This window comes from Trichechus manatus, unplaced genomic scaffold, assembly GCF_000243295.1.
Source record: "Trichechus manatus latirostris isolate Lorelei unplaced genomic scaffold, TriManLat1.0 scaffold00029, whole genome shotgun sequence".
In the NCBI taxonomy this organism is placed as follows: domain Eukaryota; kingdom Metazoa; phylum Chordata; class Mammalia; order Sirenia; family Trichechidae; genus Trichechus; species Trichechus manatus.
The window spans coordinates 20,784,349-20,809,855 of record NW_004443965.1 but is presented as its reverse complement, the minus strand read 5'-3'; the positions used below and the strand labels follow the sequence as shown (position 1 = coordinate 20,809,855).

The 25,507-nt window shown below is 37.4% G+C and overlaps 2 protein-coding genes across 6 annotated transcripts in view; both read left to right on the top strand.

Moving 5' to 3' along the window:
* The window catches only part of IPO11 (importin 11), a 274,257-nt gene that overhangs the window by 179,677 nt on the left and 69,073 nt on the right, over positions 1–25,507 (top strand). The window contains exon 29 of one of the 5 annotated variants that reach the window (XM_023729613.1): positions 16,760–16,832. The exons of 2 other annotated variants lie outside the window; for them this stretch is intronic. In XM_023729613.1, the coding sequence (XP_023585381.1) occupies positions 16,760–16,817 (58 nt within the window). In that variant the 3' untranslated portion in view covers positions 16,818–16,832. Of the gene's footprint in view, positions 1–3,133; positions 3,208–12,767; positions 12,883–16,759; positions 16,833–25,507 lie in introns of those variants that run through there. 2 more of the 5 variants (XM_023729615.1, XM_023729614.1) reach the window with 2 other exon arrangements.
* Positions 12,104–14,825, top strand: LRRC70 (leucine rich repeat containing 70). Its single transcript, XM_004374554.2, has 2 exons — positions 12,104–12,282; positions 12,768–14,825. Exon 2 carries the CDS (start codon positions 12,779–12,781, stop codon positions 14,678–14,680), a length of 1,902 nt encoding a protein of 633 aa, XP_004374611.1. The 5' UTR covers positions 12,104–12,282; positions 12,768–12,778; the 3' UTR covers positions 14,681–14,825.

The following is a 25,507-nucleotide window of genomic DNA, read 5'->3' as shown; positions in this document are numbered from 1 at the left end:
AAGGTTCTATATCTACACTGTTTATTCCCTCTTTTATTGTTCTGATGCTGTTGTCATTTACAGATTAACCTCTCTGGTTCCCTTTTGTAATTCTTATGGTTTTGCATAGTCCTTAGGAGTTCATTTCCTATATTCAGCCTGTGGTCTGATATTGTTTGTTCTCAGATCGAAGGACTTCCTTTAGTAAGTCTTGTAAGTTTGATTTGGTTTTTACATAGTCCCTTAATTTCTGTGTATCTGGAAATGTCCTAATTTCACCATCATATTTCAACGAGAGTTTTGCAGGATGTATTATTCTTGGCTGTTAATTTTATATATGTCATATATGTTATATATATGTCATTCCATTGCCTTCTTGCCAGCATGGTTTCTGCTGAATAGTCCGACCTTAGTTTTATTGTTTCTCCTCTGTGTGTGACTTTTTGTTTTTCTTGAGCTACTCTCAGGATTCGTTGTTTGTCTTTGGTTTTAGCGAGTTTGATTATGATATGCCTTGGTGATTTTCTTTTGGGGTCTATCCTATATGGGGTTCGTTGAGTCTCTTGAATGGTCAGTTTTTCATCTTTCATGATATTGGGGAAGTTTTCTGTCAGCAATTCTTCAGTGATTCTCTCTGTGTCTTCTGTTTTCTCCCACTTTTCTGGCACTCTAATCACTCAAAAATTTTTGCTTTTGATTGTATCCCACATAATTCTCAGGGTCTCTTCATATTTCTTCGCTCTTTTTTCTGAGTTTTCCTGAAACAGAGTTGTATCCAAGTGTTTGTCTTCAATTCTGCTGATCCTGTCTTCCACCATTTCAAATCTGCTCCTTAGCCCTTCTATGACACTGTTCATTTCTGAAATCTTGTTTGTCTTTTGGATTTCTAATTGTTGTTTTTATATGATTTCTAGGTGTGAATTTATTTTGACATTTTGTTCCTGCATTATTTTCCTGAATTCTTCCTTTTTTTTTGGTCTGTATTTTCCATGAATTTGTCTATTTTTTCCTCATTTTTGTCTGCTTTTTGCTTCAACTCTGGATAATTCTGAGTATTAGAGATTTGAATTCCCTGTCGGGTAGTTCTAGTGCCTTTTCTTCTACTAGAAAGTCATCTGCTGTTTTATTTTGGACACCTACTGGAACCATCCTGTCCTGTTTTTGTAAATATGTTGATATTGTCTGCTGTCTTCGGGGTACTCAGTTATTTTTCTCATTTACTGATTGTAGATTTTTTTGTTCTGTCCCTTTTTTTTTTTTTTTTTCCGGCTATGTCTAAGGCAGGCTGCGTGTTCTTTGTTGTTTGCTCGTCTGTGGGCAGGATACTTTTTGCCTCCTTCTCCAATTGGTAGGGTCAGTTGCTCAAATATGGTACAGCAGGGCAGGTCTAGCTGAAGAGGAGTTGCTGGGATGGGTTGTTTGTGACACTTACTACAGCCACCGGGGGGGGAGGGGTCAGTAATCAGTGCAGGGCAGGTTCTGGTAGGCCGTGCCTGTGCTGCTTGGTGGTGTGATGTTAAGCATGTGGTGCAGGTAGTCAGGATGTAGGGGGGAGATTGTGATGTGTGGAGCTAAGATGGGTATGGTAGAGAGGAGAGAGGAACAGGAGCCAAAAACATACAAACAAACAAAAAAGAATGCTAGGGGAGTTTGCCGTTTGAGTGGAGGGATGAGAGACTATGAAATGGAGAAAAACAAAAAGGGGAAGAGGAAGGAAAAAAAAGAATGAATAAATAAAAATTAGGAAGAAAAAAGAACAGCAAAGCTCCCAGGGATCTCACCAGTGGGGCTACGAGGTCTGGGGAAGTTGTTTCCAGGTGTTGAAGTACAGCCTGACTAGGAGGTGTAGAGATATTCAGTGCCAGGTATCCAGGGGCCAGGAATAGAAGGAAGGTATAGAGAGATGAGAAACTGAGTAATGAAGAAAGACAAAAAGGGAAAAAGAAGGAAACGAAAACAAAACAAATTAAAAAAAAAAAAAGAACAAGAAGAACCCCCCAAAAAACAGGAAAAAAAAAAAAAACTCGAAAAAAATTAATGCCCTCCGGGATCCCTTTGCACATCTGTGCAAGCTGAGGGTGTAGGTCCCAAGCTACGCAGCACCGCCTGGCCAGAATGGGCTCCCAACTCGAGAATAGAAAAAGAAAACAAACATTTAACAATTGAAAACAAACAAACAGTAAAAAGCCCCGGGATCCCACCATTGTGGCAGCACAGACTGGGAAGTAGTTCCATACTTGAACAGAGCTCCACAGCCCCTCAGGAAGAAGCAAAGATGGCGCACGGAGCCAGGTATTTGAGCAAAAGGAGGGGGAGGTGGTGAGAGGAAAGTAAGAAATCAAAAGAAGCGGAAAATAGCAACACCAGCAGCCAACAAATGGCACTCAGGGAGTCGGCCAGTGCAGACAGGTGGAATCTAAGCATCCGGTGCTTACCGCCCAAGAGACTGTGGCTGCAGAAAGCAGAAGAGGCCGAGTGGGGGGGAAGAATGGTGGGGGATGGGAAAGCATATATCGCCAATTACCAGTTGTTCTGTATCCTGCTGGAAGCTTCATGAAGCTGCTTTCTTGTACCCCCTGTTTGCTGGTCTCTCATAGGAGTCCGGGATGGCGGATCCGTGCTGTATTAGTTGATAGGGTACCTCTTCATGTATGTCTCCTCGCTCTCTGTTCTCTGTCAGTTTCTTATTCCTTTGGTGCTTGGCTGAGTTCTTTCTCTCTTCATTTGACGTTTAGGGTTTCAGGATTGCTGTTTTCCCTGTTTGGCTTAGTTTTTCGGATCTTTGCTGCGGAGGGATGGCATGGTGCTTCTGCCTAGAGCGCCATGTTGCCGGAGGTCCCAGCAGCCTAATTCTTAACCACTGTGCCACCAAGGCTCCTTTATGAAGAAAGAGGTACATTATTTTTTCCTGGGCTTGGTGATTGTAAAAACAGCATGAGGGTGGTGTCTGACATCCTCCAACCCCACAAGGGGGATGGAGAACCAAGATCAACAGTGCACGGTTGACTACCATGTATTAGGGCCTGTAGCGTTGGTCCTGTTTTTTCTTCTATGAACTTTATAGTTTTTGGCTTTATATTTAGGTCTTTGATCCATTTTGAATTAGTTTTTCTATATGGCATGAGGTATGGGTCCTGTTTCATTTTTTTTGCAGATGGATATCCAGTTTTGCCAGCACCATTTGTTAAAATGACTGTCTTTCCACCATTAGATGGACCTTGGGCCCTTGTTGAAGATCAGGTGACTGCAGGTGGATGGATTTACATCTGAGTTCTCCATTCTGTTTCATTGGTCAGTGTATCTGTCATTGTACCAGTACCAGGCTGTTTTATGGTGACTATGGAAAGGCATTCGATTGTGTGGGTCATAACAAATTATGGATAACATTGCTAAGAATGAGAATTCCAGAACACTTAATTGTGCTCGTGCGGAACCTGTACATAGATCAAGAGGCTGTTGTTCAAACAGCACAAGGGCATACGTGGTTGCTCAAAGTCAGGAATGACGTGCGTCAGGGTTGTATCCTTTCATGTATCTGTAGTCTCCTTTAATCTGGAAAGTCATCCCCTCAGCCTTTCTATCTCTTTTATGATTTATGATTAACATTTTTGAAGAAAACAATCCTTTTTTTTTTTTTTTTCTTCTTCTCTTTCTCTTGCTTTAAATATAGTGTTCCTCATTTGAGTATTGTTTGATGTGTCTTCATGATTAGGTTCAGGTTATGCATCCTTAGTTGGAATATTATGTAAGTGATATTGTGTCCTTGGAATATTCCATCTGTAGGCACATAATATCCTTCTGCTTTTTATTAATGATAATTTTGGAGTTCTTATGAAGGTGTTGATCAATTTTTCCGCTGCATACTCTTTTTTTCCGGTATAACTAATATGCAATCTGTATTGACATACTGTTCCTCGTTAAAATTTCTCCCTACGTTAAGCAAAATTATAGACATATAAAAATGTTTACTAGATTTTTTTTTTATTGTAAATTTATTTTCAAATTTAGGTTCTCTTGTTTTTAGGGTCAATAAGTAATTTTAGAATACATAATAGCAGTTACTGCTATATATAAATGGATACCAATCTTGGTATATATTTTGATTGTTGTTGTTGTATGCTATCAAGTTGATGCTGTAAATTTCATTCTTGTGTGGGCAGATAAGAACAGAAAAGAAAACAGATGCGTCTTGATACCTGAAGCATGAGATTATTTGGAGACAGTAGTAGTATTAAAAAAAGGCTCAACAGCAAGATTAAAAAAGAGTAATTCAATGAGAGATCAATTTTTTAGAAAGAAGGAGGGGGACGTTCATTTAAAGGCTTAATGCAGTATTGAGAAACAGTTGTAATGAAAGTTAGTAAAAACTAGAAAAGGAGTAACACATTTTGATGTGTTATTCTGGTGCAAAATCAAAATGTCAGAATTCAAATTGGGGAGAATTATTATACAATGGAAGTGATTAGATTTAGCAGAGCCTGTTACAGGATTTAAAGCTCATTAGAAAATTTTGAACTACCTAAATAGTATGAATTGCTATGAAATGATAATATTCAACCAAAGCACAGGGAAATACCAGCTAGTAAGCTTAGTGTTAAGTTGGGGAATTTGTATTCTAATCCCAGTTTTCTCACTAATAAGTGGTATAATCATAGCAAGTAAGATAAAGGAGTCTCTGAATTACTTTCCCGTATGAACTTTTTTTGAGCCTTTGGTTTATGTGGTCTTCTCTAACAGTGATCACTAGTGTCTGATCACTAGTCTCTAATAGTAGGAGCTCCTAGATGCGCAGAAAGGCTTTGTTTTGCTGGATATCACAGTATTTTACACATTAACCTGAGAGCTGCAATATATTATTTAGATTTAGTTTTTTGTTGCAGTCACTTTAGTTTCCCTCAGTTTTTACAGTGTGAGAAATATGATATCTAGTTTTTTTGGTCATTTTTCTTAATGTAATTTTTGGCTAATTTTACTTCTAAAAAACCCCAAAACCAAACCCATTGCCATCAAGACAATTCCGACTTATAGCAACCCTATAGGACAGAGTAGAACTGCTCCATATAAGGAGCAACTGGTGGATTCAAACTGCCAACGTTTTGGTTAGCAGCCAAACTTTTTTTTTTTTTTTTTTCCAATTGTACTTCAGGTGTAGGTGTACAGAACAAATGGTTTCTCATTAAACAGTAGTACACATATTGTTTTATGACATTGGTTAACAACCCCACGACATGTCAACCCTCTCCCTTCTCGACCTTCGTTTTGTTTGTTTTTTTGGTGAAAATATACATAGCCAAAGATAACACCATTTCAGGAATTTCTGCATGCACAGTTCAGTGACATCGACTACGCTCTTCCAATTGTGCTGCTATTCTCACTTTAGATGAAGGTTTACAGAACAGAATAGTTTCTCATTAAACAGTACACATATTGCCCTATGACAGTGGTAAACAACCCCACGACATGTCAGTGATGTCGTTTCTCAACCTTGGGTTCTCTATCACCAGCTTTCCTGTCCCCTTCTGCCTTCTAGTCCTTGTCCCTGGACTGCTGTGCCTCATTAGTCCTGTTTTGTTTTATGAGGCTGTCAAACCCCCGAGCAGCCAAACTCTTAACCGCTGTGCCACCAGAGCTCCTTCTAAAATCTGACTAATAGTAAGAATAAATATTTTTATCTGCTTTGGATTTTTTTGGAGGAAGAGAGGACAAGATTCATTAATGCATATCTTGTTTTATACTCCCAAAAGTGATTTCACTTTACAGAGGATAAATTCGTGAGTTAAAGTCTATTGTTTTGCCCCATACTTTTCATTGATATTTTTCAAAGGATGATCTAAGATGTGTATAGTAGTTGTTCCACATACTTCTCACATTCTTAACTAGGTTGATCATATAATTCATCACGCAAACTTGGACACATTTGAGCACAAAAAGATGCGCTAACTGGCTAGGACACCTGGATAACAGTTGTTAGCCGGGACGATGCTAAGCAAACTACGATGTTTAGTTACCCAGCCTTAACCTTAACTGCAGTATTGTGTATCTGGTTCATCTCCTATTTAAAATATGTGTATATATATGCCTAGTGTGTGTATATAATATGTGTTTGAAACCATGGATTTAATGAAAATTTAGAATAATTTATTATTTGGGATGGGTAGTACATTTACATTGTTTACAAATCACAATGATATGCAAAGACTTTTAAGTCTCATTCCCACCTCCTGTACTTCCTCCTCAAACTCCCTTCTACTAACAATTTTTATTAGTTTCTCCTTTATTCTTCTATGTTTATTTGTATCAACAAAAGTGAATATGAATATAAGTTTCTTATTTTTCCTTTTCTTTTTATGGTAAACTTGCTTACCATATAAACTGTTTTGCTCTTGTTTTTATTAAAAATTTTATAATATATTCTAGTAATCTCATTTTATCAGTAAATAGGAATTTTCCAATTTTTTCAAATAATTAAGGAAATGGAAAATTTCATTCTGTTTTAGCCATGTTATAACATCATACCAAACCCAAGTTGATTCTGACTCATAGCAACGGAAGGCTGTAAGTCTTTTCCTAAGCAAACTGCCACATCTTCTGAGGCACCTCTAGGTGGATTCAAACCTCCAACCTTTCAGTTAGTAGCTGAGTGCTTTACTGTTTGCACCACCCAGGGATTCCTAGACCAAATACTACTTGTAGCAAAACTTGAATCAGATAATGTGTGGTTTTATTTTTTTAAATTAAGATCATTCTTCCTTCTTTCCACATTGTTTTGCGTATTTTGAAGCCATATTATAATTTTTGTACATATTGCAGTTTCTATTTGAAATACTAATTACATTACATCTCTTTGTTTGCCATAAATATTAATCATAAAAGTGAAGATATCTGAATATTACCTTCTTTATTTACAAATAAGGGGCAGTTTTGCTTTTTAAAGTGTTCTGATACATACGATAACTTCTGTTTTTATTTAAATGGTAACATTTTTCTGAATTCATTGTAGGTGAATCTAAACTAAAAAAAAATTTTAAAAAATGTTATCCATTCTGTATTATTTGAAAGACAGTAACCTATCTGAGATATGTTTACTTATGCATGCAGGTCTAGAAAGGTTTCTGAGGGGCTTTTATTTCCCAGGGTATTTTAGGGCAGATGTATATTGATAAGTAAATTATTATTGTTGTTGTTATTGTCATTAGTTGCTGTCAGGTCGGCCCTGATTCTTGTTGACCCTATCTGTGTAGAATATAAGGAAGTGTTGCTCAGTCCTTCGCCATATTCGCAGTTGTTGGTCTGTTTGAGTCCGTTATTGTGGCCGTTGTGTAGTGCCTTCTTCCAACCTAGGGACCTCATCTTCCAGTACTGTATCAGACAATATTCTGTTTTGACCCATCGGGTTTTTATTGGCTAATTTTCAGGAGTAGATCACCAGGCCTTTCTTCCTAGTCATCTTAGTCTGGAAGTTCTGATGAAACCTGTTCACCATAGGTGACCCTGCTGGTATTTGAAATATTGGTGGCATGGTTTCCAGCGTCATAGCTACATGCAAGCCACCACAGTATGACAAACTGACAGACGGGTGGTGGAAATTACTAACAGCCGGCTAAGTATCTTGTTCTAAGTTTGTATCACCCTAAAGTGTTTCCTAATATTTCAAGTTTGATTCTCACATTTCATTTAGCAAATGTGTTTGCCTCTTTATTGAATAAAAAGTTTTCTTTTTAGATACCATTTCATCTGCTTTATTGCACTGTGTTTCTGTAGTAGGATTCTTCAGGTTTTTCCTATGGTTTGAAAGTAGCTGTATTATCTGTGCTGTTTGAGCCCTTCTGCCCTCCCCTTTACTCCCCACCCCCAGTTGCTTTCTATTTCCTGAATTCACTTACCTATTCTTACAAAGGTCTGTTTCATGTTGCTCTCTCTTTTCAAGTTTACAGTACGTCTTACCCCCTCCATTGACTTGGTATCTTATCTCATTACAAAAATAGCAGCAGTCAGATGAGAACTATCTTATCTATCACTGTACCTGCCTCTGTACTCAAAAGCTCTGCTAACTCTAATGTTATAGTATATAAACCATTCCTCTTCTAGCTAAGGCCATCCATCCCCTCCACTTGTGCCTGGAATCCCATCCCTTCAAAGTTCTTTGCTCCTGTAATTACGCTTTCTCCTTTCCATCACATTTTCTTGCTCTGTTAGATCCTATTCAGTAGTATAAAAATACGCTGAATATTTCCCAACTTAAAAAGAAGAAAAGTGTGACTGAACATTCAACTTCAGTAATGTCCCTATTCTTTACTGCCAAAAGAGATATCTCTTCTTTTTTCCTGAACCCGTTTCATTTCGGCTTTTATCCCCATCACTCCACTGAAATTACTCTTGTCGAGTTCAGGTAATTTCTTCTCTGTTGCTGATTCCAATCGTCAATGCTCAGGTGCATCCCAGTGCTACTTCTTAGTAGCTTTAACATTTGATCACTTTTTCCTTAATAGAACCTTCTCTTCACTGGGCTTCTAGAACATTAGTTTTTCATTTGTGTTGTGACTTTTTCCTCTCATTGTCCTCTGCTAAAGCTACATCTTTCTTTTAGCTTTTAAACTTTAGAATGCTGTTAAGTTCAGCCCCTAACCTTTATTGTATCTATTGTTTGAACTCTTTAGCTGGTTTCAGCCAGTTCCTTGGCTGATGATGCCCAAATTAATATTCCTATCTGTGACCTTTCCTCTAATCTCCAAACTTGTATGTCCAGCTGTTAAAACAGCATCTGCAGTTGGAAGGCAATTAGACACATCAGAGAGAACATTTCCAAAATATAACCAGTTTGTTGTATATAAAAACTGTTTATTGTATATAAAATTCTGTAGTAAAAGTTGATACTTCTGAAAGGGAGAACGTGAGAAACATAAAGAGTATTAGTTATTCTGTATGATAATATGTTGCATTGTTTTAGTTTCTTTCAAAAAATTGTCATGTATTTTTGTTTATTTGAAACAGCTCTTTTATTTATGATTTTAAAGGTAATACGAGAATATTGCAAAAATTTAAAAAATACAGAGAAGAAAAATACTCAGCGCTCTATATTTGGGTACTTAGTGATAATCTTTAAACGTTGGTGTAAGATCCACAAACAGACACATAAAAATGCTGAAAGCGAAAGATGAGAAAATCTTGAAAGCAGTGAGAGAAAAATGACTTGTCACTAACAAGAGAACCCCAATAAAATTGTTAGCTAACTTTTCATAAGAAATGGGCTAGAAGGCAGTGGGATAACATACTCAAGAGCTCAAAGAAAAAAACCATCAACCAGGAGTCCTATATCTAGCAAAGCTGTCTTTCAAAAATAAAGGCAGAATAAAGACATTCCCAGATAAACAAAACTGAGACAATTTGTTGCTAGCAAACTCACTTTATAAGAAACAATAATGGAAGTTCTTCATCTGAAAGCAAGTGACCCCAGACACTAATTAGAAGCCACACACACAAAAAAAACAAAGAGCACAGGTCAGGGTAATTATGTAATTATAAAAGGCAGTGTAAGTGTATATTGCTTTTTCTTTTTGTTTTCTCTTAACTGCTTTAAAAATCGATTCATGTATTTAGTTGTGTAAATGAATATCTATATAATTCGTTTTTGGTCCTGTGACATTCAGAAGTTCAATATATGTGCTAATAACAACACAAAAGAGTTGGATGGGAGCGAAGCTGTATTGAGCTATGGAAAGGACTCCATATGGTAACTTAAATCCACAAGAACAAATGAAGAGAGCAGAAATGAAAAGGAGGTTAATTATAACAGTGTATTGTTTGCTTTGTAACATTTATAGATGTAGTATGTGTAACAATAGTACTACAAATAGAGGGAAAAGTGAACAGAGCTGTATAGGAGGAACATTTCTATATCTCACTTGAATTAAGTTAGTATAAATCTGAAGTCGATTCTGATAAATTAAGATGTGTATGGTAAGCCCTTGGAGCCCTTGTGGTTCAGTGGTTAAATGTCTGGCTGCTAACCAAAAGGTCAGCAGTTTGAATCCACCAGCCACTCCTTGGAAACACAATGAGGCAGTTCTCCTCTGTCCTGTAGGGTCACTATGAGTCCGAATCGACTCGATGACATTGGGTATATCAATAATAACATTAAATGTGAATGGATTAAACAATTTAATCAAAAGGCGGAGATTATCAGACTGGATTTAAAAAAAAAAAAAAGATCTATCTATATGTTGTCTACAGGTTCAAAGATACCGATAGACTGAAACTAAAAGAATGAAAATAGATGATCTCATGCAAATAGCAACTGCAAAAGAAAGAAAGAAAAAAACTGGAGTGCCTCTCTTGAGCTGCCATGGTTCTCTTGAGGTTCCATCTTTTGTGTTATTTATTTCCACATTTAAATCATCCTTGCCTCCTATCCTTTACAAGTATTTCTGGGACTGTTTTTTTTTTTTTTTTTTTTAATAGGCTTTGATAGCCAATTTCTGATTTCTTTTTAAGTTAGTTATCCTTGTACTCTATAGAGGAGCCCTGGTGGCACAGTGGTTAAGCGCCCGGCTACTAACCAAAAGGTTGGCAGCTTGAGCCCACCAGCCACTCTGCAGACCTAAGATATGGCAGTCTGCTTCCACAAAGATGGAACTCTGTGGGGCAGTTCTACCCTGTCCTGTAGGGTCTCTGTGAGTCGGAATTGACTCAAAGGCATTAGGTTTTGGGTACTGTGTGTACTCTCTTTAGCTTATCATCTTACAAAATAATGAAGGAAAGAAAAACTTATAAGAACCCGCCTAATGACAATGCTAATGAAATATTTTTCCCTTATTAATTTCATGATATTCAGATGAAGGCATCTTGAGATCACGATAGTTTTTCTTCAATTACACTGTACATGGCTCATTCATATTTACTTCTAGTTTACAAACCCATTAATGTTTTCTCATCTGCTGTGTGAGGTTCTGTTTTTTTTATCTCTGATTTTACTACCTTGTAGTTTTCCTCTTTAAATTTTATTTTGGTATTGATGGACCGTTTCTCTGACTTTTTTCTTAATCTTTTAAAGTTGTATGATTAAATTGAAAAATCCATTGGACGTGCTTCATTCCACTTTGTATGTTATTGAAAATATTAAACAAAATGGGCTTGAGAAACCTAGCTGCTGTTCCATCTTTATTTCTGATTCATGCCATTTTTATGTCATTTGTTTTTTAGTTTCTTTATCCATAAAATAGTAATAACAGTAGCCAGCCACAAAGGGTAGTTGTGAGAATTGTAAATCATTTTGATAAAGATCTGCTATCTCATATGCACCTTTTGATTTTTTTATAGTCTTAGAAAGTTAGTGCTGGATACTACAGCAGATATTTAATATGAAAATAGTGTGCATTATGACCTCAGCTAATTGTTGCCTGGATGTGAAATAAAGTACTTTAATATCAAAAGGGAGTTATAGTGTACAATTATATTATCATTGTTGTTAAGTGCCGTTGAGTTGATTTCAACTCATATCAATCCCATATGCAAGCGTAGAACGGTCCCGTAGGGTTTTCAAAGGGTCGCCATGAGTTGGAATTGACTTGAAGGCTGTTAACAAGGCATTTGCCATATATTAAAATACTAAGTTGTAGTAATCAGTATTTTTAATACCTAAAAATTATTTGAAAAATTAATAAAGAGCACAGAGGATAATGAAACAAGATTCATATTTACCTCTCTCAATTCCCTGATGCATTTGCTACCCTTTCTTTTTTTAAAGGAAGAAGTCATTAAAGTTGAAGTCCCTAATATGTATTCAAAACAATATATATTTTATATATTTTTATAATTCACAAAAATGGTATTACTCTATATACACATCTTATTAAAACTTGCTTTTTCTACTCAATATACATAGATTTTTTATTCTGAATATCTAAAAACTTTGTTTCCTTTTTTAAAAAAATCATACTTATTTTTAAAATTATAAAAAGTATTTAAATGTGTGTTTTTAGAAAAGCTGAAATTAGCTGCATTCTGGGGAAGAAAAAAAAAGGTTCCTGAGATTTCCTTTTAACAATACTTTGGAAACAGATAAAATTACTTCCTGTCTCTCAGTTTCCTGTATCCATGGCAACCTTGTTTTACACACTGACTGTAGAGGAACCAATGGGAAGAGTGGTGTTTCCTGAGCAAACTGTGACTTAAAAAAAATGTGGAGGGGTGGAGGTCAACAGCGCCACAGAAGAAGTGGAGCTTAGAAATGTCGCTCAGCAGATTTAAAAAGAAGTTCTGTACTTAAATCAGCCGAGTGAAAATACTATGACTTTCCTGTTGTTGGTAAGATTGTTTATTTAAATATGAACTTTTAGCTGAAACGAAAAATAATTTGGTTTTGGTAAAAATGGTAATTTAAAGAAAGCTTAATTGTTCTGTAATGAATTTGTATTTTCACGGACTGTAATGTTATTTAATTGATATTTGGCTTTAATCTATGTTGGTAAGGACATATTATATCCAAAGACTTTCATCCCTAATCATCATTTGTCATTTTGTTACAGTCGTAATATTTTAAGCTAACTCAGCATACATTTTATTTTACAGTTCACTAAATTTGAATTACCATTTTGTCAAACATTGAGTTAACAGATATTAATCCTGGAACATATTCCAGCACTCATTATTTTTTCTATCACTATAATATGATTTATGAGATTTAGTATTATTTATAATAAAAACAAAATAGAATACAGAATTCCTATTATTATAAACTTTCAACCTGAGAACTTCCTGATGATTTACAGTTTTACCTTCTCTTTTTATAGCCAGTTCTGATATGAACAGAAAAACCAAGAACAGGGCTATGTGTGGATTACAGTTTTCTCTGCCTTGCCTACGACTGTTTCTACTTGTTACCTGTTATCTTGTATTACTATTCCATAAAGAGATACTTGGATGTTCGTCTGTGTGCCAGCTCTGCACTGGGAGACAAATTAACTGCCGTAATTTAGGCCTTTCAAGTATTCCCAAGAATTTTCCTGAAAGTACAGTTTTTCTCTATCTGACTGGAAATAATATATCACATATAAGTGAAAGTGAATTTAAAGGACTTTATTCTCTTGTAGCACTGTATTTGGATAATTCTAGAATTGTGTATGTATACCCAAAAGCCTTTGTTGAATTGAAGCATCTGTATTTCCTATATCTAAATGATAATTTTATAAAACGCTTGGATCCTGGAATGTTTGAGGGCCTTTCAAATCTTCGTAATTTATATTTACAGTCTAATCAACTATCTTTTGTTCCAAGAGGAGTATTTAATGATCTAGTTTCAGTTCAGTACTTAAATCTACAAAGGAATCGCCTCACTGTCCTTGGGAGTGGTACCTTTGTTGGTATGATTGCTCTTCGAATACTTGATTTATCAAACAATAAAATTTTGAGGATATCAGACTCAGGCTTTCAACATCTTGAAAACCTTGATTGTTTGTATCTAGAAGGTAATAACTTAACAAAAGTACCATCTAATGCTTTTGGAGTACTTAGGAGTCTTAAAAGACTTTCTTTGTCTCATAACCATATTGAAGCAATACAGCCATTTGCATTTAAAGGACTTGTCAACCTGGAGTATCTCCTCCTGAAAAATGGAAGAATTAAAAATGTTACTAGGGATGGATTTAGTGGAGTTAATAATCTTAAACATTTAATCTTAAGTCATAATGATTTAGAAAATTTAAATTCTGACACATTTAGTTTGTTAAAGAACTTAATATACCTTCAGCTAGATAGAAACAGAATAATCAGCATTGATAATGATACATTTGAAAACATGGGAGCGTCTTTGAAGATCCTTAACTTGTCATTTAATAATCTTACAGACTTACACCCAAACGTCCTTATGCCATTGTCTTCATTGACGCATCTTCAGGCAAATTCTAATCCTTGGGAATGTAACTGCAAACTGCTGAGCCTTCGTGACTGGCTAGTGTCTTCAGCCATTACTCTAAACATCTATTGTCAGAATCCCCCATCTATGCGTGGCAGACCATTGCATTATATTAAGTGGACTGACTTTACAAATTGTGCTGCATCTTCGACAAATGTATCCAGAACTTGGGCTGTAAAATCTCTTCATATTCATCACAAGACCACTGCATTAATGATGGCCTGGCATAAAGTAACCACAAATGAGAAACATTTGGAAAATACTGAGACTGAAAGCGTTACTTTTGGGGAACAAATTCATACTTCACCTGCCAGTAGATTGTTTCAAGAGAATACCTTTGGTAACCTGTTAGAAACTACTGCAGTAACACCCGTGCAAATAGAGCTTACTTCTTCTGTTAACTTGAACTTGGAAAAAAATAGTGCTCTACCAAGTGATGCTGCATCAGTGTCAGGAAAAACGTCTCTAATTTGTGCGCAAGAAGTTGAAAAGTTGAATGAGGCTTTCGACATTTTGCTAGCCTTTTTCATCTTAGCTTGTGTTTTGATCATTTTTCTGATCTACAAGATTGTTCAGTTTAAGCAGAAATTAAAGGCACCAGGAAACTCAGGGGAAAATAGACTTGAATACTACAGCTTTTATCAGTCAGCGAGGTATAATGTAACAGCCTCAATTTGTAACACTTCCCCAAATTCTTTAGAAAGCCCTGGTTTGGAGCAAACTCGACTTCATAAACAAATTGTTCCAGAAGGTGAGGCACAGGTCATTATCTTTGAACATTCTGCTTTATAATTCAATTCAACTAAATATTGGCTATAAGAAAACTTCAGTGCAATGGACATAAAATGGGAGCCTCCTTATAGAACTAAACACTTTATTTGTAAATATAGTGAATTATATGATCTTATCATTATTAAAATATATGTTTTTAATAATTTGTGAATAGTGTACTCATTTAGCAGATATTTTCTTTGGCAGGTATTGCATTAAGTAATAATAATAGCTAACATTTCTGTGTAGCAAGCACTATACTAAACACTTCAGGTATCACATTTAATCCTTTAACAATCTTGTAAGGTAGTACTATCTACATTTTATAGGTAAGAAAATCTAGGCAGAGAGAGTTTAAGTAACTATCTGAAATTCTCACACATGTGACACTTTTAAGTCTTGTCTGACTCCACATGCCATGCTCTACTGCTGCTTAGGTGTTGTGATTATAATTGTAACAACATAGACATTGTTCTTATCCTCAATAGAGCTTGATTACTATACAGTATGGTAAGTGCTATACTGGGAGGTGCTATTGGCTATAAGATATGTAGAAATCAGAGATGGCTTTATGAGAAAAGTGATACTGAAACTGGATCATAAAAGGTAAAAGAAATTAGTCCATTGAAGAAAGCTTGAGTAATAGGTAGAGGTGACACCACGTTAGAAGGGTCAAAGAAAGAAACCTGCTTTTCAGGAATTAAAAGAAGTTCATTACTGCTGGAGTTGTGAGTGGTGTTATGAGATTTGAAGCTGGAGAGAGAGATTAGATGGTGAAAAATACTGTAATTTCATGCTTTATTGGGTAACAGGAAGCTGTCGAAGGAATTTAAACGAAGTGACATGATCAAATTTACCCTTTAGAAAGTTCATTCTTATTCTGGAGGGAGCAACAAGACTGGAGACAAGATAAATTGGATAAGAATCTAAATCATTAGTCCAGTGGAGAAATGCTGGAGGCTTGGGCCAGGGTAGCGGCACAGAGGATGTATGGATTCTAGAGCTACTTTGGAAGTAAAATAAATTGCCTTGATGATTCAATGAGGGTTGGCAAGTGAGGAAAAAGTGAAAGATGTTAAGTTTTTGGCTTAGGCAGCTTTGTGCTACGTTCACCAAATGAGGAATGGGATGTGAGTGGGGACAAAATAATGAGTTCAGTTTTAGATATATTGAATTTGAGATTCATTAGCATCTCTTAAGTGAAAATATCTGACAGGCAAAAGTTCAGGAGAGAGGTCTATACTGGTAAAGGTCAGTAATTCTTAAACTTTCTTTTGCCCAATATACCAGAAATATATGACACACTCTTAACAGTAACAACAACCACTTGAGCAGTGATTTTTGGGAGACAGTAACTGGGGAAGAACTTGTAGTAGAAGATGAAAGAGCCCCCAGGAGGTGTTAATAGCCTTAATTGAGAATCTTATATTAATAAAATTAATATTAATAGATGGGAATTGAAGCTGTGGAAGTGATGTAATGTTTTCCCTATTAGTATAAATTTTTACTTGTGTTGCATTCTTCAGAGTATTTGGCACATAGTAAGTGCCTATGCTCGTTGATCCATTAATACTGACCTGAACCACAGGTATATATTAAAGGTTTTTTCTTAAACATTATTATCTTTCATCTTAGTGTCTGTGCTCCACATTCCTCCAAATTTTTAGTATTAAAAGTTATCATTATTCATATAAAATTAGCTTGAAACAATCTGGGAGTGTTTAAACCAAGTGATAATAATTGAGTTTGTATGATGAAACAGAAAAGCCTATAAGAAGGTGTTATGTTGTCCATTATACCTTAAGACTTGGTTGTCAAGCCCAGAACTACCTAGAAGCCACAGATTGCTGCCCTTTCTCCCCCAGAGTACTTGAGTCAGTAGATGGGATTGGGCCTGAGAGTTGGCAATTCTAACAAGTTTGCTGCTGATGCTGCTGGTCAGGGGATCACACTTGAAAAGCTACTACTTTAAGATATGTGAGAAAAAAAGCTAAAAGGGGCTGAGGAGTGGTTTTGAGACATACCTAGAGATTGCAAAGAGAAATTAAAGCACTCCCTCTAAAAGAGTCTTAAAAGAATGCTCTACCTTTTTCCACCTAGCTTAAAGTTTTACACCTTGCCTGAATCACAATTAGCAGAAAATGTAAGTATCTTTTAAATAAATCTGTTTTAACTTACTCATTTTATTATAGAAGAGGGTGTGATGTATGCTTTACCTCAAAGGACATTTGTAATAATTTGCTTCTTTTCCTTGTTCTGTCACACCCACTACCCATAACTCCAATTAAGTTTTTTCTTTTATTGCTGTAAGTGCAGGTTCTTAGAAAAAATTCAAACAGTATAGAAATATATAAGGTAAAAGGTGAACACCTCTTTATGTCCCCATTCCTCACCAGCTAAACCCCACTTCCTGTTAAATGTTTAGCTGAAATTAGGAAAAGTCCATTTAGCAAAATACTTATTTTGATCTTAAAACAGAATTCCACCCAAATTGAAAGGCAGTTTAGAAATTTAATCAACAGTTTCTTCTGTATTTATATAGAACTTATAATTGATTTAGGCTTAACTAGAAAACGTTAGTCTTATTGATAGCCATTTATATATGGAGCTAAAGGAGCCCTGGTAACACAGTGGTTAAGCGCTTGACTCCTAACCAGGTCAGTGGTTCGAACCTACCAGCTGCTCAGCGGGAGAAAGATGTGGCAGTCGGCTTCCATAAAGACTGCAGCCTTGGAAACCCGATGGGGCAGTTCTACTCTGTCTTGTAGGGTTGCAGTGAGTCAAAACTGAATGACAACGGGTTTGGTTTGGTTTTATATATGGAACTATAGTTGTGTATGGTGATATTCATTAAGTGCTCATTTCAGTTTCTGTCAACAGCTACCCTTTTTCAAAATGCTAGCCAGCTCACACTTCAGTTTTATTTGATATTTGCATAGTTTAAAAACTTATTTAAAATAAAATCTATTTGAAGTAATGTATACATAGTAATTTTCTGCTATATTTTCTGTATTTCATTATTTCACATTTTGGACAATTCTACCTTGAATAGAACAGCTAAGTTAAAACCAAGTAATATTCTGAATTAATATAGCTAAAGCAGCTTACTCTTCTCAAGAGTTTTATATTTCCCTAGCATTTACTAAAGGTTCTTCGTTAGCACACTCAAGAATAGACAGGCTCCAACTTAAATAATTGTGTTTCAGAAGGATGTTTTAGATCCAGGATCTGTTTTTCCATTGAATATTATCAACAGTGGTTAAGGTTCCAGACCATACCAAAAAAGTCATAACAAATGAGAAATGTAAAACTCAATTATTTATTTATAACAAATTTAAAAATATATAACTTTTAAATATATTTAAAATTCCAATGTTGAATTTCAGAAACATGTCTCTCTGGAATAACTTCTTAACAATGGAGTAGAGAAGTTTGATGTAAAGATATTGGTGAGGGCTTCAATGGTATGGGACAGAGACTTCAACAGGAGTGACCTAGAACTAGAAGAAGGCCACAGGTGGGAGAGTTGGGGACTGTGGTGTCTCATGGTCTTCTGGCAGTGAGGGATTGCCAGTGTTTTGATACCTGGAAGCTAAGTGGTGGGGAGAGGTAAGGGTAGTCATTGTGGGGAGGGTATTATAGAACTTACAACTAGTGGGGAAAGAGGACCTGCGAATAGTTTGTTTTCTTTCAGCTTTTTTTTAACTGTTAGTAGAATCGTGGACTTTCTTATACATAAAGTTTGTTGATCTACTCTGCCTTATGGCCACCTTTGTCTCTGAGTCAGCAGCAGTTAGACAGATTTTATTCTTTCTCTCCTATTGCCCTGTGTATTTTATTTTTAGGGAACCCCCAAGTGATAATAGAATTTAATTAGACCCCACCTACACCAGTATTAATACATGACAGATATTTACCCTTAGACTGCAAACATAACATTTTTAAAACTTCTGTTGATGTATAAACCACATAGAGAGGTGGACACACCTGTGTAATCACCACTCAGATCAAGAAATAGAACTTTCAAACATAACATACACGTGGGCATTTCTTGAGTTTATGGATTATATAAATACCTAACGGATTAAGCATTGAGATGAAAGTGCAAGTAATTAGGGCATTTTTACTCAATTGTCTTATGTACACTACAACAGTAACAGTAAAATCTGCCATGTTTGTTTTTATGAGGTGCAAAAATGGGAGAAGAAAGTCTAGGGAATCTTTTGCAAGATCTGAAAGATACCTTTAATGCTAGGCCTCTCTGCAAGTTTCTCCCAAATGCACTTCCTTATGTTCTCTTTGGACCACTTGTTCTTTTTTGTTATAAGGATCCAGTTCTTTTACATGTCTTTTATGTCTGATCTCAGGCTAGAAGAATGTATATATGAACTTGTAATATGATGGTCTCCTTTTTTCTTCCTTTTAATTGTGTTTTAGGTGAAAGTTTACAATGCAAATTAGTTTCTCATTCAAAAATTTATACACAAGTTGTTTTGTGACATTGGTTGCAATCCCTGCATTGTGTCAGCACTCTCCCCCTATCCCTTTACACCCCAGGTTCTCTGTGTCCATTTTTCCAGGTTTCCTGTCACTTCTTGCCTTCTCATCTTTGCTTTTGGGCAGGTGTTGCCCGTTAGGTCTCCTATACTCAATTGAACTGTAAAGCACATTCCTCATTTGTGTTTATTGTTTGTTTTATTAGGCCTGTCTAATCTTTGGCTGAAAGGTGGGAGTGGCTTCAGTTCTGAGTTAGCAGGGTGTCCAGGGGCCCCTCCAGTCTCTGTCAGACCCATAAGTCTGGCCTTTTTTTGTGAAGTTAAATTTTGTTCTACGTTTTTCTCCCACTCTGTCTGGAACTCTCTGTTGTGATCCCTGTCAGAGCAGTCTGTAGTGGTAGCGGAGCACCATCTATTTCTTCTGGACTCAGGCTGGTGGAGGCTGTGGCTTATGTGGTGCATTAGTCCTTTGGACTGATATTTTCCTTGCATCTTTGGTTTTCTTCATTTTCCTTTGCTCTGAACGTGATGGAACCAATAGACGTATTTTAGATGGCTGCTCGTAAGCTTTTAAGACCCCAGGCGCTACTTACCAAAGTAGGAGGTAGAACATTTTCTTCATGAACTATGATATTCTCCTTTTGACTAAGAGGAAGAATTGGTTTTGTGGATCAAGACAGAAGGCTGTTTACGTATTAGACTTTATTTATATCTATCTCCCACTGAATAGTATCTTAATTTATTTTTCTCCTGAGAAGACTCATTTCATTTCTCATTGAATTTACGTTTTTGTCTTTTTTTGTTATTGGAGGTAACCTATCACCTCTAAGCAAGTAAGGAGGGTTATGTAGCAATGTTCTCAAATTGTTTATTATCTAGTTTCACAGTTACAGAAACAATAATAACAACAAGGTGATGGGCCCAATGTTTTTTCTATACCATTTTTTAAAATATGTTCTCTACCACTTAACATCTACTGTCTACGACTTTTCTTAAGCTGGTAGGCTCTTGTAGCTGCACCCTTACAATGTCGGAAGACCCGTGAATTATTTTGGTGAAAGCAGCATGAATGAGATGAATTTTAGTATGCCTACTGCTGGCCCAGATGAGTCTTGTCTCATTGCTTCTGACTCTTTTGAGACATCCTGTGATATGGTAGAGGATACTATATTTTAGTAGGAAGTAGTTTTCTGAGACTGAAGAGTGTGGAGACGTTTTATATACGTGTTATCTTCCTTTTTTCTTTTGTCTCCATTTCTTCCTGTGTGTCTTGAGTTTCCAGTACAAGTGCATAAACCTCAGCCTGTTCTTAGTTTGGGTATAACTTTGGAAAACCTTCTTACTTTTTGCCAGATACCTTCTATGAAATTCCTTTTTCTGGCCTTAATACATACGTTTACATTTTCTTTGAGGCTCTGAGGAGCAAAATTTTTATGTTCTAGTGAAGTTTTCTCTTGATTTGACCTTTGAAACCCCTTATCCTCCTCAGTTGTGTGCTTATCAGCTGTGAAATCTTCCTTGTACATTGTCTCCTAGAATCAAGACTAGACATACCTGTAGTCTTATTCTTATTGCAAATACAGCTAACCAGATGAATTCAGGGAATAGGGCTCCAGGCAGATGAAGAGCCCCTGAGATAAAAACCCTGAGCCTAGAAAGTGTCAAGAAGGCTGGTGTACCTGGAGAGTAGTGAATGTTTTGAAAAGGGCATTAGATGGGTTCCAAGAAGTAGGCAGGAGTCAGGTCAAAGAGGGCTGAGTAAACTAGGATTAGACGTTTGGATTTTTAAGTGTAACGGAAGATTACTGAAAGGTATAAACTCTTGCTTTTTTAAGCAAGAGAAAGGTGATCAAAGAGCACTGTAGTCTGTTTTTGGAGAATGGATTAGAGGAAGCCAGGAGTAGAAACTTCCTCATTTGGAAAGTTATGCAGTAATTTAAGCTAGAGACAGAGTTGACTTGTGTAGCACAGTGTTAGTAATAAGAATATGGAGAAATGGAAACAAAGAAAATTTTCAGAGATAACTGTGACAGGATTTGGTGATGAATTGGATGCCAAAAGGATGAATGAGGAGAGAGGCCAAGACTGAATCCCAGGTTTCTGCCTTGTGTCACTGGTTATGTGGAGATGATCTTTTTTTACTCAGATAAAGAAAGCTAGAAGAGAGCCTGGCTTTTATATTCTGTTTTGTTTTGTTTCTGGTTTCATTGTTTTTGTTGGGGAGGCACTCAAAAATTTGGTGTTGGATATCTTAAGTTTGAGATGCTTGTGAGACTGCTAAGGGTGGATGAGAAGTCTGCATTTGTACTTAACGGTTCTGGAGCTCAGGGAGAGGTCATTGTGTGTGTTAGCAATGTTGATGAGGAATTTGGCAGTAAGTCTGTGTAAGGCAGGTATAAACATAAAGTAATCCCCCATTTTCCTTATAAGAAAACTGTTCTTGCTGTTAGCTACTGTCTAATCGACTCTACTCATGGCAACCTCATGTTCAACGGAACAAAACACTGCCTGGTCCTGTGTCATCCTCACAGTCGCAGTGTTTGAGTCTGTCACTGTAGCTGTTGTACCAATCCATCTTACTGAGAGTCCCCCATGCCTCACTGGTTCTCTTCATATAAGAAAACTCTACATAAGGTTTTTTGATCAACTTGAATATGTATACTTCTAGAGCTCTAACAAAATAGTCAAATGTCTGTTTATAATACCAGGTAGTTGGTTTAATTACACATACATATTTTAAAATAATGTAAAGTTTACTTTAGGTTTATTTTTTCCTCTCATTTTATGAAACTGATTTATTATAAATCTTTGACATTAATGTCTTCATCATTACCAGTGAAAGTCGCCGTTGACCATGTAACACATTTCCAGAGTACAATGTCTTTATTTCAAGCTGAGCTGTGTGACTTCCAGCACTTTCCTGGGAATTTAACCCTAAACCATGACTTTTTAAATTTGTTCTGAAGGTGTATATTCATGATTACCTTGTAAATATTTATTGTATAGCTTTGTTTTCTACTATGTTCAACATTTTCATTGTAAGTTCATATCCTGTAATCTAGCGTCAGAACTTGTCTAGATTCCTGAAGGGTAAGAATCAGGATCAGCACAAAGCTGATTTCTTTGAAGTGGAGGTCAGACATAAGTCCGCTCTCCAACTTTTTTACCATTTCTGACACCAGCTGTTCCCCCCACAGCACTCTCTACTTCTTTGCTGAATTTGATAGTTCCTTGCAATGGCCACACAGAACTCACAGACCATACTCACAGTTACGTGGTTTATTAGGGAAATAACAGGCTACAACTTGGGATCAGGATCATCTTGGAAGTAACAGGATACAACTCAAGAGACAGAATGCAGCTTGTCAATCAGGACAGCTTCCAATCAGGACAGCTTTCTCAGCTGCTCTTGGCTGTGCACGCAAGTAGGCTGCCCTGCTGGTCTGTGCAGGCCTCTCTGCCTTCAGCTACTACCATGCTGTCCAGGGGACTTTCATGGCTCCCAAGGCTTCTGCTCTGCTGCTGGGACTCTCTGAGCCTTGCCTCGCCGGTGGAAAGACTCCTACACAGGATCTCCTGAGCCTCTGCCTTTGGGCCCTTCTAGGCCTTAGGATTATAGCTCTTAGCACAGCCGGGGAATCTGCTGCTGCCAAAGGCAGACCGGCTCGGCCCCCACACTACTTGCTCTGCTTAGGCATACGCCTACACAGGCCTGGACTGTAGCTGCTTCTCCTTTACAGGGCGTCCAGCTCCATTGGTGACCTGCTCAGAGGTGCCTAGCTCTGCTCTGTGGTCCATCTCGCCCACTGCCACTGTCTACTGGTCTTGTGGTTCCTGCCACTCATACTCCTGCTGCGACTGTTTCTCTGCTGCTTTTCACCATTTTTCAGCATTAGCTCTCTTACTTCTGGGCCTTGGAAGTTCTCAATGTAAAGACCCTGGCTCCAAAAGATGTGCTACTCTAGATTCTTCTTGATGGTAGTGAGATCCCCCCCCCGCTCTACTCTGGGGTTGACTGCTTATGTAAGCAAACTCCTTATCAATTTTAAGGCATGGCCCTCCCAGTAGGACCACAAACTGACCAGTTCCCACAAGTCACTCAATCCTATTGAGTGGCTTTACATACCACTGTATGCATAGTAAATTGACTAATCCCTGCAAAGTGCATAAAGTTGATCAGTCACAGGGCAGAGTGTGGCCCAACCAATCATTTTTGGCAGAATTATAAACCCAAGGGCTGAAAGGCTGTGTATAAAAAGAAACCCATCGCACCATATATCCTCAATCCCCTAATTACCAAATCTCGGTTAATTTCTTTTTTTAATTTTTTTTTTGCTTTAGGTGAAAATTTATAAATTGTTAATTTCTTTATATCCTTTTTTAAATTGTAATATACACGGAACAACCATACAACATTTCACTTCAGTGACATTGAATTTCCTCATCTCCCATCAGTTCTGGATAGGTCTGCATGTCTTTTCAAATGCAGATTTCCTGGGTGGGGCTCATGTTTTTGAGCTAAGCCCCAAATACTCGATACACAGGGCTACTGCGTTCAAACCAACAACCTGTGTTTCTTTCAGGCAATTCTAGTTCCCCTTTTAGCATATCCAATCAAGTATTGGCTGAAGGCAGAGTTACACACACTCTGTTATCTGTAGTACCCTATATTCATTTCTATCATACATGTAGGTCTGTTTACAACACTAGGTAGAGAAACATTCAGTATCTCTAGTACATTCAGATAAGCACATAAACGGTTTTAAAACATTCTAGGTTCATCTCCACATCTTGACTGTCTTCCCACTCATACGCATACGGCCTTGGGCCTCTGACTGAGTGAAACCAGAAGACCCTGGCTGACTATCAGTCATCCCCTTTAACTGACCTGGCCCTTGCCGGGAGCCATTCCAGATGGGGCTTTTCTCCCTTCACCTGTAGCATAACATCTCTCAATTTCCTTTCAGCCACTACAGGTAACAAGAAACACAGTAACCATCTAAGAATCAAAAGTTTTACTTCCCATACCCCTTTGTTCTTTCTCTTACTAAGTTCCATTCTTTGATGAGTCTGGAGCCATTGCAATGAGTCTTGCTTCTGACACCAACTAAAAATGGCATGGCAGAGGCATCTGATCTCCTTCTCTAACTTCACAAAGGGAGAGGAGAGTCATTATCAGCATCAATAACAGCCCAAGGCTGATTGCTGTGAGGCAGAGGTCAGCCATGCCTCTACCCTCCAAACTTTTTACCAATTCTTATACCAACCACCCCTCCCATGGCCCTGTCTACTTTTCTACTGGGTCGATAACTTGTTGTAGTGGCCACACATAACTCTCAGACCATATTGACAGGAGGTTTATTAGAGAAGTTTAACAGGGTTCAATTTGGGATTGGGATCAACTTGGAAGTAACAGGAATAACTCAGGATGCAGTTCTTTGATCAGGGCAGCTTCTTCTTGCCCTCTTCTGCTGGGCCCTGCTAGGGCTGCTGCTGCCAGGTCCTGCTGAGGCTTTGCTGCGTGCTGGGCCCTGCTGGGGGTCTTCTGGGGCAAGTGTTACAGCTCTTAGCTCCATGGGTTGGCAAGCCCCACTGTAGACGTCTTGTGCTGGTCTCCTGGTTCCTGCTATTTCAGGTCACTATTACTGTTGCTACTGCTGCACCTCAGTCTCTTGCTGTCTTCTGTGTTACAACCCCCCCCACCCCTTTAAGCCTAGCAGGATGGCAGAATTGACCAGTCCCCGCATTACTGTTCCATACACCTTATTTGCATGGTCTCACCCCCACAAAGGTGCCTGCACCTTATTTACATTATTAGCAAACTATCCAATCCCCTTGGTGGGCCACAAGCACCTCATTTGCATAGTCCCACCCAGTCATTTGGTGGGAGTTACAAAGACCATGGCTGGAAGGGCCATATTGAGTAATTCACTGCACCGCAGTTACACACTTTTCAAGTTGTGCACCAGTTTACATTCTCTTTTTCCAAACTATCCCACCACTGTTAATACACCTATAGTATACTCCAAGCAAAAACCTTCTCTTTCCCTTTCCCTCCCACTCCTGGTAACTGCTAATTACTTTTAGTTTCTATATATGCTTGTTTCATACAAGTGATATCATAGAGTATGTCATTTTGTTTTTCATAATTCTGCTTACTTATGGACTTACTTCGCTTAGCATAACATCCTCAACGTTCATCCATGTTGTGGCATGCATCAGAACTTTATTTCCCTTAATGGCTGAGTAATATTCCACTGTATGTATATACCACATTTTGCATATCTGTTCATCATTTGGTTGACATTTCAGTTGTTTCCACCCTTTGGCTATTCTGAATAGTGCTGCAATG